The sequence below is a fragment of the Gymnoscopelus microlampas genome (genome assembly GCF_963454915.1).
Source record: "Gymnoscopelus microlampas genome assembly, chromosome: 2".
NCBI classification, from domain to species: domain Eukaryota; kingdom Metazoa; phylum Chordata; class Actinopteri; order Myctophiformes; family Myctophidae; genus Gymnoscopelus; species Gymnoscopelus microlampas.
In genome coordinates, this window is record NC_139939.1 from 15,715,660 (window position 1) to 15,738,407 (window position 22,748).

General features: G+C 43.1%; 1 protein-coding gene across 2 annotated transcripts; it reads right to left on the reverse strand.

Annotated features, from left to right (window-relative positions):
- Window positions 1-263: 263 nt before the first annotated feature.
- Window positions 264-22,746, reverse strand: patl1 (PAT1 homolog 1, processing body mRNA decay factor). Of its 2 annotated transcripts, XM_084082937.1 has the most exons (21): window positions 22,640-22,746; window positions 21,073-21,261; window positions 19,918-20,023; window positions 17,002-17,202; window positions 15,994-16,239; window positions 15,213-15,301; window positions 14,621-14,701; window positions 13,789-13,989; window positions 13,358-13,459; window positions 11,349-11,435; window positions 10,347-10,576; window positions 9,742-9,886; window positions 8,008-8,125; window positions 7,546-7,643; window positions 7,255-7,314; window positions 6,972-7,117; window positions 6,115-6,274; window positions 5,125-5,250; window positions 3,617-3,708; window positions 2,291-2,440; window positions 264-792 (listed from the first exon to the last, which is right to left on the reverse strand). In XM_084082937.1, exons 2-21 carry the CDS (start codon window positions 21,100-21,102, stop codon window positions 771-773), a joined length of 2,490 nt encoding a protein of 829 aa, XP_083939063.1. In that variant the 5' UTR covers window positions 21,103-21,261; window positions 22,640-22,746; the 3' UTR covers window positions 264-770. The 2 variants fall into 2 exon arrangements, with proteins under 2 accessions (XP_083939063.1, XP_083939064.1); XM_084082938.1 differs by lacking the exon at window positions 21,073-21,261 and having other exon boundaries at window positions 22,640-22,735.
- Window positions 22,747-22,748: the final 2 nt, after the last annotated feature.

The window sequence follows — 22,748 nt, forward strand, 5'->3', positions numbered from 1 at the left end:
TTCAAAAATGTAAACAATAGAACACGCAATTTGCAAAAAAGCCAAAGCAAAAAAGCCGAAGCTTGTTTCCATTGTGGCTAAAGCCTACAGCAGTTGAACAAATAAATATAAAAAACAATATAACATTTTTATGTTATTAGCCAAGATTAACTCCTTTTTCCTCTGCACCAAATAGCTGATCTCCAAGCTTGCGGACCATTTTCGCTGAATGTTCGCCCCCAGAACAGGGAATGTCAGTGTTCAATAAAAGACAAAGCACATAGTTACATTTGTATACAATAGAAATACTTTTTAATTTTTGATGGTTTATCACAGGCATCGTCGTTAACAAGATACTTAAAAATGCAGGTATCCTTTCTCTCTCAGCTCATACGGTTCATCTCTCGCTCTCTCCCAGTCATTCACACACTCCCTCTCTCCCAAACACACACCAGACTAAACATCGAGAAAAAAAACAAAAACAAAAGTGACTAGAGATTCTGCTGGATTAAAACCATTACACCTGATTTATACTTGGTTGTGTGCCTGTGTCGCTCACTGAAAACAGTGCATTTTCAGTGCACGACACCTGCAAGCAAGAACGTATAACGCAGGCTTTATCCACCATAGACGCGTCTCAGACACATACGCACGCACACACACACACACACACACACACACAGTCACACTCACATGGACACACATACACAGAAAACAAGGGGGGGGCGCGTCAGCTGTGGAGGGTGGGATGGTGGTGGGGGGGGGGGTTGTCTCAATGTCTGCAGTAACTTCTACCTGGACAGGGCTGTAATCCTGAAGAATGAAGACAAACGGGACAATGAGCAGTGATCACCCAGTATTTCTCAACCAGCAGTAGTGTACAAAAGGCTTCATGTCAAAATATGTTAAAGGCATAGTTCACCCCCAAAATGACTTTTCTTCTATCGATTAATCACCCCATTTGATGACCGGCAGTGGTTCCAGTAGGAGACACAAAGAGTCTCCTTTGTATCTCCTACCGGAACCACTGCCTACCGGTCCGCTGGCCATGAATTCAGCGGCCTGAACTCTTTAACACATTGAACGCCAGAGGTTAATCTCATAATGTACTCACCAGTGCCAAGCTTTTATTGTTGTTTTTCTGTTTTCTTCATGTCGCCATAGACCCCGCTAAATCCGGTAAAAAATCGCGTTCATTTGGTTCGACACAAACACGGGAAAAAAACGAGTCGATCCGTGCCTCCATTTTGAAGTTACAGCCTATAACGTTAGGCCGGTGGATGCGGAGAGAAAAACCACAAAGGAGATAATCGACTTCAAAGTTGATTCCTAGACAGGAAACGGATGCGAGCGGAAAAAAAACGGAACCAGTTTTATTTCGTTTCCGGTCGGCCCCCGGAACCGGAAGGGGTCGAAAAAATCCGGAAAGTGCACTTTTTCGATTTAACATGGGATTTCAATTTGTAAACAGTTGGCGTAGATCTACGCGACTGGCACGCTGCGGCTTTAAATAGGTTTGCGTAGATCTACGCGATTGGCAGTCAATGTGTTAATATATGCTCTAATATATTTTTGAACTCAAGAGTTTGGGCCGCTATGCGGACCTCACACCTGTTGCAGACCGATATGTCCATATATGGAGATCCCTGATGTTATCAGTAAATTGAGATCTCTGTATCCGTCACTCCTTGTCCCTTTTATGCCCATATATGGAGATCCCTGATGTCATCAGTATATGCCCATATATGGGCATGGTTATGTCTGAGTCACAGGACGGGGTTATGTCTGAGTCAGAGTGATGGGTTAAATGAGTTCACACTACCTAACGTGAAGCCCAAATTTAGTTCCTAAGATCTGTGTGCAGCCTTCACCGCTGATATGGGGTTGAGTCTGAACTGAGGGTTCAGTGTTATTGGCCGTCCACACCAAGAACTTTATAACTATTAAGATGTTTTAAAATCATTCGAACACAAGTTGATGGCAGTGTCCACAGCACAACTATAACAGCAGCAATGGATGATAGTTGTAGTGCTTGGTGTGGACGGCCCTTTGCTTCACTTATCGTCAGTGTACAAATTCAGGATTCAAATAAAGAAATAGCAAAATTAGCAGATCGACAAGCTCAAAACGCATCGCTTCGCACAGCGTTTCGAGCTTGTAGGCCTGCTATTTGTGATACTTTTGTGTGACGCTGTAGTATGATGATCAAGTAGGGCATTCATTTAAAAACAAGTTAGAATATGGATATAAGAGGTTTATGCCCAACAGCAACGTTATCCGAGTGAACTGCTTAAAAAGCAGATGGACTTACTGTAGTTTGTCCTGCAGCAGCTCTAGCCTCTGGCGGTCGACGTAGCGTGAGAAGAGGGAGAGCAGGTTAGGAGGGGTGAAGAGGGGAGGCGACAGGGAGGAAGAGGGAACGCTCAGCAGTTCCCGTGTCACAGAGAACACCAGCTCAGTCCTGGACAGAGAGGGAGAGATGCAAACATATAGTCAAACAGGGAGGTTAGGACAGTGCTTCTCAAACGTTTTCGTGCCAGGGACCCCCAAATTGATATGTATTTAAACACGGACACTTATACACTTATACCAATTGTGTGTGCCGTGCACTAGTGCTGCACGATTAATCGAAAAAAGATCGCGATCTCAATTCAGACACCTATGCGATCTCATTTCTAAATTCTGGCGATTTTATTATTTTTATCTATTATATTTTTATTTTTGTATTTTATTAATTAACTTTTTTGGTTCTGAATAATACCAACTTGCAACGTCAATCATACTTGAGCGATGTGAAGCAAAAATACTCCTTTATATCTGCTTTTTTTAGAACCACTGTTCTAAATCCTAAGTGTTTTCTGAATAACATATGTTATATATGCTATATAATATATATATAACAAATAAAAAATGACACAGATGCTTTCCCGGTTTTAATGGGTTAAAAAAAGATTCCAGTAGGTAGCCTAAACGATAGATATGTCTTCAACTCACAAAGGAATTATTCTAGTCCCTTTTACAACCGGGTAAGAAAACATAAGTAATGGTTATGCTACGATTGCCATCACTCAAAGTACTACAATTCACCTTCATTTTAGGTCAAAATAGTCTCTAATGTTTATCATGGACAGTGGTTAGAGTTATTCCATTACCTCAAAAACGTCAACATTACGACAATAGTAAAGCTATACTTTCTGCAGTCAACTGAGTGATGCGTGGGAGCCAATAGTTTGTAGACAGATCAGTTAAACTCATTAAATATTTCAAGCTGCTTTGTTAGCACGTTAATATAAGATGGTGAAAGTCAAGAAGTGTTTAACTGCCAATAACATTAAAGCAGCGATTGTTGGCTGCTATGGTTATTGGTTAGCTACATTATAGGTATACAGTTATAGGTTACATTTACTCCTGGTGTATGAATTTAGAACTGTGATTAAACTTTAGTCAAACTACATGGGCGTTAAACAGTTTAACGCAAACCTTCCAGGCAATCAGAATAAAATATCCATCCATGGAATAACTTATTTTAACCAACTGTGAGAGCAGTCATTCAATTGATGCAGTCTTCTTATCTCACTCACTCATACCATATCTGATACTTATACCAATTGTGTGTGCCGTGCACGCACGCACTCACCATCGATTGTCGTCCATAAGTTGACAGTTAGGATCAGAGCTCTGCATCCTCTCTCCTTCACTCAAGATCAGGTAAAGCAGTGTCACACCAAACTATAGAGAGGACAGGTGGAGGGTTGTTGGATCAAGCACCAAACTTAAAGGACCATCTTCATATATATATATATCATAGCTAAACAGACCATCTTCCTGTTAATGGCTTTATTTTTAGACATTTGTTAATATTTTCCTCATAGTAATTCAAATGTTTTCAAACCTACCTGCGGTCATGGATGTGTGAATTTAGAAATGTTATTCTACACAGACTATTTGCCAACTTCTCAAATCAGTCTGTGCTTTCAAATGTAGTAAAACATGCAATCAAGTAATTGTTGGTCAAACAAGTCCTTGTCCTTGTAATTTTCATATAATACTGAAAAGAATATGGCCTCCTTGTAAATGAAACAAAGCAATGAATATGGCCAGGGGTGCACATAACTGGTGCGCAGGTGCGCATGCGCACCCAAAATAAATAATGCGCACCACATCAGACGACGCGAGGCGCTTTTGGGTACCAACAGCTGGGACAGGAATTTCCAAGCTTTTATTTTTTAGCAAAACTAAAAAATAAAAGCCTGGAGATCGAGGCTAGGAATTTACTCCCTGAAGCCACACTCACACAATCACTCTAAAGCATGAGTCTGCCCCATGTACAGCCATTAGGCGCAGGGCGAGGAGACGCTGCACGTGATTGTGTGAGTCTCGCTTCGCATCGCCTCGCATTGCCTCGCTGCGTGCACGCAGCCAGCAGCGGCTGGTAGAGGCACTGATGAACACATCGTAGTGGTGCCAAATATGCCGTGAACGTCCAAATCTGGCGGATAAAAGCAGCGCAGCACAGGGCAGCAACCGTGGGGGGCTTCTCCTAACGGTGTGAGAGGAAAATAAACGGCGAAAATCGGCGGAATTTGGAAGAAGAGCGTCCTTTTCTTCTCGCGCAGCTACCCACCCCCCGTTGACAAAACTGTCCGGTGGGCGCCGTGCTGAACAACCCCCCCCCCCCCCCCCCCCCGTTGACAAAACGGGACGGGACCATTTAGATGGTGCGCACCAAGTCACATCTCCAGGTGCTCTTCTGAGTACTAGACCTAAAAAGTTATGTGCACCCCTGAATATAGCTTCCTTGCAAATGAAACAAACCAATGAATATGGTGTCCTTGTAAATGACAAACCATGTTATGCTTTGGAAAATGGTCATCAGTAATGCGAAGTATACAGTGACATAGTTCATGGGCTAAACATAGCAGGCGATTGGAATGGCTCTTGTTTGTGATAAAATGTAATTAAGAAGTGAGTAAGAATCTTTCTGTTGTATTGCAGAGTAATGTTCAAAGTTTAAGCTCCATTTATATTTTACTGAGGGGTGTGTGTACCTTGCCGACCCGTGCAGTACTCTGTGTGTGTGTGTGTGTGTGTGTGTGTGTGTGTGTGTGTGTGTGTGTGTGTGTGTTTGTGTGTGTGTGTGTGTACCTTGTTGTGCAGTACTGTGGCCAGTTGACCCTCGCTGCCCTGCAACTCCTGCAGCAGGTCTGTGAGGGCGGAGCTTGACAAGGACTGGATCACCACAGCAACGGGTTCCACCAACCAGCAGAGCACCTAAATGGACCAATACAAGTGAGCAGGACGTTGTTAACACTAACAGTCCAGTCACTTATCTGAAGAGACCCGACTGCTCTGTGTGCGCGTGCGTGAGTATGTACAGATCAGGGGTGGGTCTGAATAGTCGATTACCCAACAGCTATCTAGTTGGATTAGTACAATAAATCCACCAGCTAAAATGTGTTGTGGTTTAACATAATGCAGTAATTACAATTTGGGGTAATAGGATGTGCTGGACTGGACAGTGCACATTTGTACATGTGCCCTACATGGCCCCTTTTAACATGGATGCTGATTATTACAAACCTCTTACATTGCGCCGACATTCACTGTTAATTGTACTTTTATGTAGCCGCTCATTTTTTCCTTTTTTTTTACTGAATGGTTCCCGAGATTGGCCCGACATTAACATAATGACATAGGCCTTCTATGAGAACGACTAGTGTAGTGGCCTAATTGTTTAGATCACTTGACTTTTGCATATCCCTAGTAGTATAGAAATGTCTATAATCATGGTGATAACATGGCCAGGTCAGGCATTTATGGCCTTGCACCATGATATGACTCTTTGTCTGTCAAAACTTTGTTGCCACGGCCATGTCTGATTTGAATGAAATGTCATACAGGGGTTCAGTTCCCAGTCTTAACAGTGTAGGACGGTCTTTCATATCTGATAAGAAACAGGTAATACTGTAGGTCATTTTCTGAATTTGCAGGGAGGATGTGTGTGTGTGTGCGTGTGTGTGTGTGTGTGTGTGTGTGTGTGTGTGTGTGTGTGTGTGTGTGTGTGTGTGTGTGTGTGTGTGTGTGTGTGTGTGTGTGTGTGTGTGTGTGTGTGTGTGTGTGTGTGTGTTAAGATACCTGGTCTTGCTTGTCCTTCTTGGCCAGGTTGGGCATGTTCCGGGCAATCGCCATGACAACGGCGGCAGCCTGGGCAGGCGGCAGGAAGGGGAGGAGCCTGGAGATGAGTCGTTTCCCCTTCCTCACAGACATGATCATCACACACTGTTCATCACTCACCCTGCAGAGAGAGAGAACAGTGTGATGATGTGCCTTTGTCTGTGGAAGTGTGGGTGCCATCTTGTGTGCTATATAATATTTTCCATAGGGTTTGTTTTTCTTGTCCCAATACAGTGACAAATGCTAGGTTAGTGTGAGGTTAAGGTTAGCTTTTTTTGTTCAGAAACCTCACCATATGTAGTGTTTAACCCATTCAATCCGGGAACGCATCTGTGTCATTTTAGATTTCTTTGGCGATTCAAAAATACCAGATATACAAGCTACACAGAGTGCCACACTATGAGCTTGTAGATCTGCTTTTTTTTTTTATCGTGAAAATCTGTGCAAATCTTTGAACACATATATTTTTTCAAGCGAACATCTTTAACTCAAATCTTTGCATCTGGGGGGTCCCTGGAACAAAATATTTTGATTCTACAAATGTCTTCTAAATCTTAACCGTTTAAAAAAAAAAACGTCTATTGCTATAGTGGTGCTCAAACCTTTTCATGTTAAGGACCCCCAAAATGATATGTTATTTTCGCTGTACGATACCGACGTCTTATTGTGGCAGTTACAAACCGCATCTTGAGTTATTCCTTCAACACAAATCTGCTATTTACACAACAATGTTTTGTTTTTCATGCCCTGGAAACCATGTTAGCGTGTCATGGTAGGAGGGTCTTGGTTGTTAGTTGACTGCTCCGTCCTGTCCCTACCTGTCATCCCACTCCTTCTCCCGTAGGGAGTTGCAGAGCTGCAGGGTGTTGGCTCTATGCCGCTCCACTAGCGCATCTCTCTCCTCCTCGGGCGAGTGGACGAAACGCTTCTCAAAGTCCTGCACCTCCAGGAGCAGACTATACATCTGATCGGACAGAAATGGAACAGAGTGAGCATTGGTGTATTTATTTATTTATTCTCTCGTGATCATGTTATGTACTTATTGGCTTGCTGGGCTGCTGAGTTTTTATTAAAGACAGAGTTGAGGAGCAGAGTGTTTACCTTCTCCACGGTGTAGAGGATCTGTCTCCTCTTGTTCCACACCTGCTTCTCTCGCTTCTCCTGTGTACATACAGAGACACACAGTCACTCCTGGATAATAGCACATGACACACAAATGATGTGCCAGCGGATATCAATTACAACTAATGGGGCCAACAATTCATGATTAAGAAAACACTAGGTAATATTAAAACATGCACAGTTGAGACATGACTGGAAGAGAAGAGAGAAAGACAAGAGAGTGACAGATGGAAATGGGAGTATGAATAGCAAAAGGAGAAAGAGAGGAACCTCATCGTCGGAGCGAGACGTCACCACGGCGTCGATCATCTTGCGTGGGTTGTTGACACTCGACACCGTCAGCTTCCCCAGAGAGCCTGCAAACTGAACTATAGACACACAGGAATGTGTCATATGATGTGTTCATTCCACACATTAAGCTGTTAATATTAGGGCTGCAACTAACCCATTATTTTCCAAGAAAACCAAAACATGTTGATTACTCAATCATTGGTAGAAGTATCGGGCACTTTAAATGAGTGGAGTATCAGACCCGCTACTAGAATCGGTATTGGAGGAACCCTAATTTGAACCCAAACAAACACTTTGAAATTACTTAACCACTTAAACCCTATGTACCGGTAACCGATCCCCTTCTTTTCCCCCTCTACAGACACATTTTACAAGCTCAAAACACGTTGCGTTTTTTCCAAATGTTTGCCTATTATGCCATTAGGACAGAGAGAGGGGTACCTGGTCTGTAGGTATGTTCCACCTTTGCGACCTGTGGCGTGATAAGTTTGGTGGTATGTTCCTTCTTGCTGCTGTCTCTTTCCCTCTCTTGACGCTTCTCCATTTTCTCATAGTAGTTCTGCACACGCACACACAAATAAAAACACAGTTAAGTAATTACTCAAGTATGATGGAATGCTGTTGTGCTGTATTAAATATGATGAAGACAAACAGCACATAAAAAGCACCGAACAGTGTTACAGGCATGCAAACAGCCCAGAGGTGAAAAAGGTGACAACATGTTGTTTTCTTTCGGGTCAGGTGTCACACAATTGCCCTATTTGGGTTCAAAAAGGTGACTGTAGCTGAAAAGTGACACTTTTGCATGCCTGTGTTAATTTAACTCAAGGGTTATCAACTAAAATACTAACTTAACTACCAGAGTTATATGAACACTTTAGTGTGCATATAGAAATTATAGATTATTGTGGTCTCATCTTGGTATTGTACTGAACCAAATTTAGTCCTCTTACCCAGCTCTGGTATTTGAGAAATATATTTTTCTGTTCATTCCATTACATTTTCATTAGAGTTTACTAGAACTACATGAATATTTTTACCAGGTGCTCGAAGAGCGCCTGAGTCTAAGAAGAGGCAGACCTACTAGTCATCGTTTCGACATATTACAGATTTGCATTCGACACATTTCTCAACACATTTGCGTCATTGGCTGTCCTTTAAGCCAATGGGGATATTTTCCCATACTCTGCACGGGCGGCCTCGTCCTCCCAAGCTATGGGTAAGCGACACCTATTTGTCATTGGCTGTCCTGGCTGTCCTTCACTCCTTTAAGCCAATGGCCACACGAATGGGGAGACGGCCCGCCCCCCGCAGTAACAGCACTCCGCTGTCCGCTCCCCTCATTCACACTGCAACAGTTGCAGACAGTGCAAGTTGTATTGCAGCCTCAGGCAGGAGGGTTAGCCTAAATGCTAGCGTGCTTCATTAGACCTAGTTTGGCTATTAAGTTATTATTTGGCCATGTTCACACTGACTTCAATCTTCGCTATTGTTGGGAAGACCTGTGTAGTGTCTAAAAATGTTGCCACCACTTATAAAAAACATTATTAGCATTTAGCGTCGCAGATTCTGTTGCCAGGTTTGGCGAGAGAAACAAGCAATCCAAAAAACAAGTAATCAGGTCTATGAAAACACATGCACGCACGCACACACACACACACACACACACACACACAGAGCACCTGGGAGAATATGACTTCAAGTAATTTCTTTCTTGTTTCTTTTTCTCCATCATCACTACTGGCTACTGCAACAACTCAACTTCCTCTAATTTGATTGAGACATTCAATTGAATTGGGCTTTGAGTTATATTTTCTCATTCTCTACTAATTTTGTTATCAATTCAGTCCCTGTCACTGCTGACCCCTCTGGTTGGTCTTGGAGGGTGTAGGCAATAACGTGTATCCTCTGATACGTGACATCGGCAGCCGCTTCTTTTCATCTGACAATAAAGAGTTTCAAGAACACACGATCCCTCCCAGTTCCGCTCCCTGCTGAACAGGTGCCCTGACCAACCTATAGGAGTCACTAGTAAAGAAACAGACCCACGAAAATGGCCAACCGTGTTCGGCAGAGCACCCGGCCAAGCCAGATGCACCAGTGTCGACATTGGTGGGCAGGAACTTTACCCCTGTGCCACCTGGACACCCACTTGATGCCCAGCAGTCCACTGACCTGGTAGTAGTAGTCGTCCAGGTAAGGGTCGGTACTTTGCAGCTGCATCATTTGGATCTTAGCCACCCACTCCTTCTCTCTCTGGGTCATCAGGTTGCTGTATGGGTCTCTGTTCCTCCTGTCCCCTCCGACCCTGCCCCGGTCACTGGACAGAGGAAACATCAGATAGATCACACACACACACACACACACACACACACACACACACACACACACACACACACTAGCGTTAGATTGCTGTCAAATATCTGTAGATTGGCTTCCTGCAACATAACTCTTTGTTTAACCACATGAACCCTAGGGTTCCCTATTCTGGGGTGACCATTTCAAAATGGCCGATCTACAAGCTCACAACGAGTCGCAACGCGTTGTGAGCTTGTAGATTGCCCATTTTCGCAGAAGATATTTGGTGAAGAGAGAAAAAAAAGGAGGGTGGCTAGTATAGACCCCTGGAGGACTCGGGTCAACAAAGTATATAGGGTTTAAGTGATATCAAAATAAAAATAAATCAAACTGTATTATCTCTTGTCTGCACATTACATAGTTATCAAGCATTGGATGTCAAGTGTTGAAAGCTGCTTATGATGATTATTTGAGGCACTCACCCTATTCCTCGGCTCTGCATGCGCTGAGTGAGCATGCGTCTGTGCTGCGGGTGTAGGTGGGTTGTGTTGTGACGGATGGGGGGGATATGGTTGTGGTTGGGGGGGCCGAGGGGAGGCGGGGGGCCCATGCGGTGGCCATGGGGGGGCGGAGGACCAGCGAAGAACGGCCTGAAGCCTCCACCGCCCGGTAACAAAGGAGGGGCTGGACCACCCCGGGGAAACCCTTGCACCTGGAGAGAGAGAGAGAGTGTTGAGATGCATCTGTGACTGTCTGTCAAATTGAACTGATATTATTGAACAAACAGTGAGCAAGAGATCCCACTGCACGGTCATATGAATCATATGAATTTACTAAATTAGAGAAAGCCAATACTTGGTGCTGTCAACTACCACCTCTGTGTATTGCACTTTGTAGATCATGTCATAGTCTACTTCTATAAATAGTAAGGCATATTTCTGTTTAATTATGCACAAAATAATCAAGTGCTAAGCTAAATTCCTTGTTAAACTTGCAACTTTATTACGCTATGTTGAGCTCCCATGAGCACTGGCACTGCACTTATACTTTCACTTCGTCCATTTCTGGTCTTAGACTGCCACCTTGTGGTTGAAAGGCATTATGATATTGTATATATTCTAGTTGTAGCACTATGTAGAATACAATGCTCTTATCTCATTATTGCAATTGCAGAGTGACCTTATTGGTACATAACACATGTATATTTATTTCACTCTGCAGATCTATGCCACACCCACATACACAGAAATTAAAGAATTTAAGGAATCCTGGAGTTGCTGATTCTTAATGACTGAAGAACAGTCTTTGTAAATGGCTGTGCGATATGTATAATTTCATAAGCGTTGCTAATCTAGCTATATGATGCATTCCTGCAGAGTTTGAGTTTTTTGCTGCCATGCTCAAAAGAACAACAATGCATTGACTCTCTAATTCTTAGAACGTCTGTGTTTTTATGCCATCACTGTGTGCTGTCACATACTGACCTGAGAGTTGAGCAGCTGGGCCCGCTGGATCTGTGACAGAACGGGACCAACACCGGGAGGGAACGGACCACGACACAGTGGAGAGTTCTGAAAACACACACCAGTTAGAACCACAACGAGAAGAAAAGAACCCCTGGTGTATTTTGACGTTCAGGAGGCAGATGTTGATCAAAAGTAAAGAATAAATATGAGAGCAAACAGAGATGGAGGGACAGAAAAGAACAAGATAGGACAGGCTCTATAGAGGATCAAATCAAAGGGAAGTTCAGCGGATTTAGACCTATATATAATTTATCTCTAACATACCTGTAGTACTTTGACCTGCAAAGAATATTAGCTCCAGAGCCAGCTGTTCGCTGGAACAGAAGCTGACATTTCTAGTGTCTTGCTGTTAACAAGCATTCTAAACAGGACATGCATCTATGAAGGGTGGCCATAACTGAATGGTTAGAGAGCCCGTCTGGGAAGTCAAAGGTCCCAAGTTCAATTCCAGGCCTCAGAAATGTGTCGAACGTCCATGAGCAAGTCATATAACCCCCAACTGCTCCACAAGCACTACAACCATTGGCTGCTCACTGCTCCTAGTAGTTATAGGATGGGTAAAATGCAGAGGACATATTTCACGTATGTGCAAATGTATAGAGAAAAGAAAACACCCCAAGGGGTGTTGACCAAATTATTATTATATAAAAGCTTTATGGTGACCAACTGCCATATTTACTTTCATCATTTAGAAAGCAACCAATGCAGCACCATCAGTGGATGGTTTTATGGTCTTATTCCAAACTATCAGCTTCAATGTGCTAATGTTTACAAACAAAGGGAGCGTATCCATGTTCCTCGCTTACAACTAACTAACACTAAGGGTAAGCGGGAAACATGGGGATGACCCCGTTTACAATCTGACCCGACTGATCCAGTGGTTCACATTAAACTACGCTTTCAATTCACGGCAGTCTGTGCTGAGGCAGAGAAAAATAGTTATTTTAAGTTCAGTAAGTGGACATGATGGCATGACGTAATGAAATAAATTCAAGTGTACCCCTTCCCCACTATGGAAACTACAAACTGCTTGTTTAGTTGTTTTCTAATACCCTGTGGAATGCTTGGTAGCAGCAAAATGCTGCCTCCCTATTCCAGGCAACTTCGCTTTCTGCAGGTCCACAGGTATGTAAGAGACAAAAAGCCAAATAGATCTAAATTGGCCAAACGTACCGTAAGGGAAGGATAGAGATGGCTGAAGGACTGATGGCTGGTGGGTAGGGAGACAGGTATGGAAAGACTGACAGCTCTTGAGACTGTATTTACATGTCACTGCTCAGTAAGGTTTGAACTAGCTGACTGTTAATACATGTGTTTACGCTAGCATGTCATATTACACAACATATACAAGCAAAATATGTTTGTCATCCAACCTGGACACGAATACAAAATATGAAAACCTAAATAGTATTTTTTTCTCCTTGAAAGGTTTCAGGGATTTTGGTAGCACAAGCTGTGATCAAGCTGACAGCTAGCTACAGTGCCAAATGGGTTACAAGAATTAATGGAATATATATAGAAGGCATTAGTAACAACCTTTCCACACAAACAGGGTCTGGGTATTCATGATAACAGCTAAAACGGTACTGCAACTTTTCTTATTTGGCAAATACTTTCCCATTACTATTTACTGACCAACAACTTCAGCCAATCTAATTTGTCCACTATGAGAGGGTGAAAAATCTTTGTGTGTGATGTAATTGCCTGGATGCGTTATAGCTTTGACTTTGACTTGTCATTGGTTGTAGAAAATGAACCACTTAAATGGTTACCCGACATACTTCGTTGACCAAGGTCCCCCAGGAGTATATACTTGTCCCCTCCTTTTTCCTATCTAAACCAAATCTCTTTGCCGAAAATAGCCTATTATGACCAGCCCAGAATAGGGAGGCTAGGGTTCATGTGCACAAGGGACCTGTGGAAGAAAAGAAGGAATGAGGGTTGGATGAAGCACAGGAGAGACTCACAGCTATATTGAGGAGGGTGTTGGGTGACAGGCGGTCAGGGAAGGGAGGAGGATATCTGTGCTGGACTGGGGCTCTCACATGAACCGCCGTGGGGTGGTGGATCTATGCACACAAACACACACACACACACACACACACACACACACACACACACACACACACACACACACACACACACACACACACACACACACACACACACACACACACACACAATACATATAAAAACACATACACACCAGAACAGCCACATAGAGGACAATACCAAGCACACACACAAAAAAAACACACAGGCACAAACAAGGGGAAAAGAGTTACCATCAATAGAACACACTTCAGCTCCAACTATGTCAACTCAGTATTTGAGGGACAAGTGCACGGTGCAAACATAGTGTACAGCGAGAAAATAAAAGGAATTCCTTCAAATTCACCTGATGATTGAGGGGGTGGCTCATTGGCTGCTTGGGCGGAGTCCCGATAGGCACTGCCCTCACTGGAGGGGAGCCAATCACGGGAGAGGAAGAACGTGGAGGGGGGACCCTCTCAGATAAGTCCCGGCCCTCTTCCCCCCTCATGGGAGGAGGCCGCTTGGGAAGGCCCACCTCCTTGATGATGGACATCAGTGAACTGTCCTGAGGGATGGAAAAGCACCAGAGACACCAATAATAAACATACTGTCCAATGATGGCTGTAGAACAACATCAACAAGGCTCACATTCAAACCTTATGATTGATATTTACTCATTACTATTATTATCACAGTTACACTAAGGGCAGCCGCAAAATAAAGAGCCTACTAAACCATTTTCACAACACAATATAGTGCATGCATTCAAACAGAATGCATGCACTATGGTATGTAAAAGAGAATTCAGCTTGGCATCCACAATTTGGCCATGTCATTATAAATAAAGTGTTAAAAATACACTGAAAGTAGCTGATCTACAAACTCACAACGTATTTAAAGTACAACTGGGTGTCCACAACAAATGTACATGCAGATCATTCAAGGTCTCAGAGCCCCCTCTTTAAAGTTGGTTTGGGAGACGCTATTTGTGCAAGAAGTCCTTATGTCATCCACCCTCATAGCAGGATATTTCCAGTTTTCATTTCAGGGAAAGGTGTTTCAATTATTAACCCACTGTTCTGAAGGTTGAGTGGAAGACATGAGCATAACAAGCAGCAATGCAGAAGTCAATGTCTTATTTCTGAGTCACAGTTCTGTAGAAAAGCAAGTAGAATGGAACAGCGAGCGATCCTCACCTCCATGTGAGTGACTAGTCCAGGGGTGAGGCTGATGGGCCCAAAACCCATGTTGTTCTCCCAGATACTGTGGGAGTTCATCTGAGAGACAGAGAGAGAGAGAGAGAGACAGAACATGTATGTATGCAGAAGGACAGAGGAAGAGTTCTAGCAGTGCTTTATAGACATGGCAGACCTCCTTGGAAACTGCCTTGAGTGAGAAAATCTTCTTTCAATCAATACGGGTCAATGTTATGACTGCAGATTCATCATTTCACGGTGCATCACTATTTGTCTGCATTTAGCCTAGGATGCACCAGCATCAAGTAAGCAATGGAAATTAATTAAATCTAATGTATTTCCTATTGAAGACCTGAAATGGCCCGCTATGCTACACATTTGTATTATTGTTTTTACAACAAATATTGTGAAAAAGTTCCACAGTCTCCCGGACCTTTCCTAGTCACTCTTATCTCATATGTCCAAAAAAGATGGGAAAATACACCCCACATAATTTCATTTTCACTGAAGTTTTCAGAGCCGTTTTATGGAATAAAAAGGTAAGTAACAGGACACAGACTCAAATCAATAACGTAGCAGACAGAACACCAACCTGTCCCATGGGAGTAGTCCCTCTACGCAGTAAATGTTGCTGCTGCTGGTAGCTTAGCATGGACGGGGGAAGAGGGCCGGGAGGGAGGCCTGGAGAAAAACACGACACAGAAATATCAGTAGGTTAAAAGTTGTTGATCAAAACGGAATCTGAATCCCTTATCATATCTTATGGGTAAATTGTTTATGGACAGAACTAAATCTGTACATGGACAAGCGCCCTTGTAGTTATGAAAGATACTCTTTCAGCCACGAACAAAGAAACTTTACTGGCCTGCACCACGGAGCTTACCCATAACCCCATCAAACACCTTTGGAAACAATTGGAACCCCAAATGCAAGCCAGGATTATTACATGAGGGTCTGACCTCATTAAAGGTCTTGTGTCTAAACAGAAACAAATCATGGGCATTTATATGGGGTTGGACACCCCCTTTGCTACTATATTATAACATGAAATGGCTTTTCAATAGTTGGAGCTTCCATTCACCATTCCCACAAATCTGCTTAAAAGATTAATTAACAGATTTGTATGACAGCAAAGTTTTCAAATTTGAATACATTTAGATTAATAAATGTAATACATTTGAATAATTAGTGAGCTGGTTCCTAAATGGAACTGGCTATCAAACCGCATCCCTGAATAAGACGGACTACAGTGCTGACAATACGGCAGAGTCTTTGATATAGTCTTTGATATAGACAATCAGTACACACACGTCAAATTTTCTGATCTTAAAGGTGCTTAATAAATGAATGAATGAAAGAACGACTTAACTCACCAGAGGCAGAGGGCCCAGCAGGCAGCTGGTGGTGGTGGAGGTGAGGGGGATGGGGCATGGAGGAGGGTGGATGCAGGCCTCTGGGACGCTCCAGCACAGACAGTGCGGACAGACTGGAGCCTAGCGCGCCGGGGGATGGACCGGGGGTCTCGGCTGCCCCGACCCCCGCTATGGCCGGGTCTGCCCCCAGGATGAGTCGGGCCAGGGACTCTGCCAGGTCGCCTCCTGCTCCTCGCTCGTCCAGACCTATGTGAATCAAGAGTTAGGCACATCTTTGATATGGCTAACAATGTCATTTCAGTTTAAACTTTTATATTGAATAAAATCATCATATGCATGCTAAATCTGTTCCACTAGGGTCCTATACTTGTGCACCCCCACCCCGAAAAATTGCCGATCTACAAGCTTACAACTATTTTTGGCAAATATGTCATGCCCAGATTAGAGATGCTGGGATTCATGCGTTTAAAAGAGACAGCACAAATGCAAATCAAGTCCAGATGAACTTGCTATTGGCCTAGTCAACTTTTTGCTGGAGTCAAATAAGTTGTTAATTTCAGTGGAACTAGGAGGGGCTGTGATGTATGCGTTTTGGCTCACTGTTGCCTCACATGCCTAAATCGTTCCAAGGATTTCTCATATGAGGCCGGAACAAGGTCTTTGAGTCCTGTGTCAATAAGGAGGGAACTTGTAGCATGCACCCGGCATACTAAGTCAAGTTGTCAATCGATGTGTCAACAGGAAGCATAGAGACAATACTTGTTTTTGTTTGACTTTCACTCCTTGGTGTTTCCCTGAGGAATGTAAGCACCGCAGTATGAATAGGAAACGAAAATCCCTTAACCGCACTGGAATGCTCCTTAAATTAGTTCTGATAATCCAAGAAAGTCTGGTACCTACAGAAACACATCGCAGTCATTGCAATTTCAGCCAGCTGAAACATCTTCAACGCGTTATATCCTGTTATTTAATTCCATATGTTTTTCTATTTTCCAAGTCATCACCAACCTGGTGGAGGTAGACCAGGAGAGGAGGAGATGTTGTGTGGAGGGAGGCGGCTGGCGGGAGGAGGGAGGTGGATGGAGGACGCATCATTAGCGCCTCCCAAGTCTGCGTCACCAACCAAACATCGTCCTCCTCCGAACCCCAGTCCTGTTCCTAACACATCGAGCCCAGCGAGACGTTTATGCTCCTCCTGCCAGTCATCATCTGATGGGAAAGAGAGAACAAACACACAATTAGATTTGTCATGGCGATGAATCGTCCATTTCATTTTAACTCTATGGATGTCATCTTCAGCTGGTACCGTAACCAGTTTTGCACTCACTATGAAGATCCAAAAAGCCCAGTATTGACATTGGTTTTGTCTGTGGCTGTCACGAGAATCTCCCAGCCATCTTTTGGGGATGTTTAGCCACTGACAAACTTTGCTCTAGAGCCAGACTGCTTTTTAGGCCCATCCCTGACTAAGAATTTATATAGTCGAATCTGATATAACGTCTACTGGGAGATTCGACTGAGAGATTGGAAGTCGAATCAGACTTACACAGGATTACCAAGATGGACTGGCACACATTAAACGTTTTACCAAGATGGATTACCAAGATGGATTGGCACACATTAAAAGTTCCATGTGGACCTTTTATCTCTAATCACATACACGTGGATGGCACTCACCACTGAAAATCATGTCACCATGACCTGTGAGTATATTTTGATTTATTGTCGGCCAACTGAGCCAATCAGCATTATGAAGGATTATTCAAGTTTGAAAGCACTCGTTTTCAATAACTCAACGTCCTGCTGCCTCCTGCATATGTGAAATTTTGAAGCAGGTGGTGTACGAACTACGCAGGACGTTGAGTGATTTACAACAAGCGCTTCCAAAGTCGAACATATAGAAAGATTATCACTGCATAGAATATATTGACAGAAAGTTGCTCATAACATGTCTACGGTGGATTTTTATGAAACAAAAACTTGACAGAGATAAAGAGGTTAACCCAAGCTCCAATCCGTACAGGTGCAATATTGATGAGTTTATCGTTGTATACAATTAAGATAGGACTTTTAAGTTTAATGAATGGGCTGTCAAGGGAGGGTATTGCAACTAAGATGCAGATAGCATAATAGCATCTAAGTTGCTTGCGGCTAGCAGTTTTAGATTTTAATTTTAGAAGCAAAATCCCCTGGTCTAATATTTACTTGCTCAAAGTTGTACAATATAGCAAAAAACTAAAACATTAATGCAAGGCACTTTTATTTCACACACCTATAAAAAGGAGACAATTGCATAAGTAGAACACAAAATAAACGCAAGAGATGCCCGCACACTGTCTATACTTGCAGTCATGGGTGTGTGATTTAATTTGCTATCCATCGGGAGCCAATCCCTATGTAATTGCCTTGGGAACCAATGGATCTCAAGCCATGTGGCCCATAGGTTAGGAGCCAGTATCTCCTGTTTCCGTAGCATTAGCAAGCTTGATGTACAGCTTGAAGTACAACGCCTGGACATGATGCTATGTTGCAGTGACAGATACCCCCAAATCCAACCCTTGACACTGAGCACCAAGCATTGGGTAACATTTTAGAATGTGTTATGACTCGACTGGGGGTTGAGCCGTCTGCCTCCCAATCTCAGTTCGAACACTCTAACCACAAGGCCACTGCCTGAACTGGTACTCCCTATGTAAGACGCGTCAAAAAGTGTGCCTGGCATAAGTCTTCGAACCGAAACATTGTATTTTTCAAATAAATGCTTTAATTTCAGGCACAGTATTTACAGTGGGCAGTAGTCGTTTACTTTTGGATTGAGGAGTTCAGGAACAATTGCACTAGCTTGTAAAAAACGTTCCCTTTAAAATTACAGATTTATTGGTGAGTAATAGTATCATGAAAATAATGGTTAACAGGCTGGAGCGAGCCTTTCATTTCAAACTGAGCAAATTCTAAACATTCACCTTCCATGTATTTTGAACATTTGTGAGCACAGGAAAATAACTGTGTCCCCACGTGTATTGTAATTTGCAATTACGTATAAGGTCTAGCTAAGTTTAGCGTTGCAAAGGGTCTGGAAGTTTCCATAGGAAGTTAAACACTGGAATTTTGGAAGTTTTCCCTAAAAGAAAATTAAACACCATTTCAGTGAGTGAATAGTTAGTTTTGGGAAAAAATGCACTTAAGGCACACATTTAATGGAAATTCAGTTGAACTGCAACCTGCATTGTGAATTCAATGTGCAATGCAGTCCTCCATCACATGTACTGTTAATGCCAGCATCCCCTTTAACAGGAATACAGTACCATAAAACAACCCTTTACATGCACAGTGCGTTCTCGTGCATGTGCATTTTATTACTATTAACCCATTAAGACCTGGAACGCATCGGCGTCATTTTTTGATTCGAGCTAAAAAGCATTATTTTACACTTTGGGCTATTCAAAAATAGCAGGTGCAGCGCTACGAGCTTGTAGATCTGCTATTTTTGAAAAATCGTGGAAATGTGTGCAAATCTTTTAATATATATATATTTTTAAAGCTAACATTTGCAACTCAAATCTTTGCTTCTGGGGGTCCCTGGAACAAAATATTTTGAGATGGGGGTCCACGGCCAAATACATATAATTTTGGGGTCCTTGACATGAAAATGTTTGAGAGCCACTGATATAGCAACATGCTAGGATTTGAAGACATTTTGTAGAATCGGCCTCGGGTCTTAATGGGTTAAACCAGAGTTTAATTAAAAATTACTCCTTTCTGATAACCCCCATATTTACGTGTATTACCATTATATTATATTACCATTCATTCCCTTTTAGTTCCCATGGAAGGTTTCCACCTTATTCCCAAATGTTTGCAAGCCTAGTAAATTAATTGCCATATGATTGGTTTTGGTCAATATGCATCCAGAGAGCGTCTTACCGTTGGCCCCGGCTCCAAAGGTGTCGTCATTGAACTGATCAATCTCATCTTCCTCCTCTACCAGTCCCTCCTCTTCCTCCTCCAATTTACAGTCTTCATCCAGCGACTGCAGAGGAGAGACAGAGAGGATGAGCGAGGAATGAAAAGACCTCATGGAAAGGAGCGAGAGAGGAAGGAATGTTAAGTGAGTAGTGGGGAGATAAGGGCAGGATGAATGGAGGAAAGGATGGACAGAGATGGGGAAAGGGGGGATAGGAGTGAGAGATAAGACAGAGAGGGATAGGCAGCATGCAAGAGACAGCAGGAAATTAAGGAGAGAGAAATAACCCTGCATAATCAGCCTACATCTTGCAATTTCACAGACGGATCCAGCCGTCAGCTGGAAGCCGGACCTATCAGCGAACAACAGGGAGTGGTTTAGATCAGGGCTCCCGGTCAGTTTTGCACCAAATAACACCTTCACGTAGTCAATATATTCGGTGTCACTGGGTTGGGGGTGTCCTGTTATCTGATTTTCTCCTTTGTTTCATTAATCTCACTTTACAGCGGTTAGATTTGGTCATCGTACATATCAAATTGTAATTCTATGAGACGGGAAATGTACTAGATTGGGAGAATTGCACCTCCGACGTGCCACTAGGCGCAAATGTTTTGTAGCATTCTTCTGTAACAAGTTTGCTGTGGCCGGGCATGTTAATATTAACATTTAGCACCTCAATGAGACGCTTGCCAGACTGGGGGAGTCGACAAGCAGCACACAATGGAATTCAATGTGTTGATGAGTACCGTCTTTAGTTTTGTTAAGTAGGCTAGTGGCTACCCAAAACAGCAGTGAAAGATAGCAGCGGGAGATTGGACGGAGGACGGCTGGTCTACTGATACATAAATGGTCATGAAAATAAAATAACACATTTTTACGTGGACTGGCATTGCGGACCACCAGTGAATGTTCCATGGACCCCAGGTTGTGAACCCTTGGTTTAGAATCTAAACTTTAGATACAGGAGCAGTGCCGTATTTTTTAACAACACAAATGTTTGCACTTGGAAGTGGTTCAGTAGATGCTGCTATGGAATACGTTTAGAAATTGATTCAAGGCAGGGAGAAGGTGTTATTGCTCTTCTCCCTAACGGGTTTAGCAAGGGTTTGATTTACCAAATAGCTCCGCTGGGTGTACGCCATCATGATGGCCTGCAGTTCTGACTGGTCAACGGCTGATCCAAACGCCTTCACAAATATTTGTGGTCTACTTCCATTGATGACGTTCACAACCAAAGTGAATGCTGGGTTTTAATCACCACACCACAATGAATGAAGTGAAATGTGTGAGCTGGCTTTGTGAAGCTAGAGATCAGAGAGTGGGGGAAGGAGGGAGGGAAAAAAGAGTCATTAATTCATCCATCAGCTTGATTTAGATTTTGTAGCATGCTGAAAACCCACAATGCATCAACTTAGGCATATGACTGAAGTTGAGCCTGTAGGAAGATACAAGAAGAAAGAACTTGCATTGCACACACTACATTGTAGGCTACAGGGGTGAGTTGTTTTGAGTAATCGTGGAAACAGATTTAGAGAGAATAATAAGCAGACAGTGTGGTTGGGACTTTGTGCATATATAAACATTTGACCCGGTGTCTCTTGTTTCTGCCCACTGCCAAGAATATTATCCACCTAACTTAATCCACACAGTATAAACAAGTATTTTACACCTTTGGTGTTTCTTAATCAATGGGTCACTGCCTACATTTGATAACAACAGTATCCTGATGGCTGAGTCACCACATGGTAGCAACATTACATCCTTCTCTGGCCTCTTTCATAAGACTGAGATCACATAACTATTATGAGTATGCATGGACTGAAATCACACTATGCATGGACTCAAATCGCACTAAAGGAATTGGGTCCCTGAGGGTCAAGGCTTACAACGTTTTTCCTGCCAATCTGTAGCTACTGACGTCAACTACTAACGGCAAGAGTCACCATATTCAGTCCCAATATTCTTAAAGGAGCTTTGAATCATGGCGTGTAATAAAAAACAGCGTCTAAAGATAGCTGGCATGGTAACACTACTTACAGTCAGTGACCCACCATCAACTAACCTCCTCAGGCTAGTCTAGTAGCTTGATTGATTGAATACTTTATTAGACAGAAATGCCAACAGCACGAGTACAGCCATACACTTGGTCTAAAAGGATTTACACAAAAAAGTCCCTGGTGGATTGTTTCCATTGAGGTCCTATGTATTCTATTCATCAACATAAAAATAACAGTCACCAAAAAGAAATATCATCACAACAAATACAAAACATTATACATTAGCTAGCTAGCTAGCTAGCTTATGCTGACGTTACATCACGCACTGGTCTGGGTCTCCACGTCGATAGAAGGACGCCCAGCCTCAGACCAGACAAAACACAAACACACACCACAAATGACTCTAGTCTGTCGCTTCTATGAATAAAAGACGGCGCCAGAAGGCCGTGCGAGGGCACTGGGGACTAGCCGCTCTCCTCCTCTCCCTCCACGGCCCATGTGACCCAGGAAAGCCCGCTGCTTCACGCAGGCCGCGGTACATAACACGCATAAACAATGGCCACAATTCAACGTTAAAAACCACGCACACACACTTATCTCGCTGTCTTGTGTTTCCATACAACCGTCAGTAACGTCTTTATACATGACACGAAAGAAGAAAACAGACACGCAGCGTTTCTCTCACCTGGTATCGGAACATCTATCTTTAGGTTTGTAGGGAAAACAGTCTCCCAAGTCTCTACAGGAGCAAGGCGGCGGCGGCGCGGCGCGCGGGCTGGCGGCAGCATTGACGG

What these genes read in the sequence shown, in the direction of transcription:
- patl1 (XM_084082937.1), bottom strand. Translation starts at nt 21,102, where the DNA reads ATGATGGCGTACACCCAGCGGAGCTATTTG. An exon ending in CTTTGGAGCCGGGGCCAACG is followed by an intron (nt 17,203 to 19,917) that starts GTAAGACGCTCT and finishes CTTTCCCATCAG; the next exon opens with ATGATGACTGGCAGGAGGAG. An exon ending in CTGCTGCAGGACAAACTACA is followed by an intron (nt 793 to 2,290) that starts GTAAGTCCATCT and finishes TTCATTCTTCAG; the next exon opens with GATTACAGCCCTGTCCAGGT.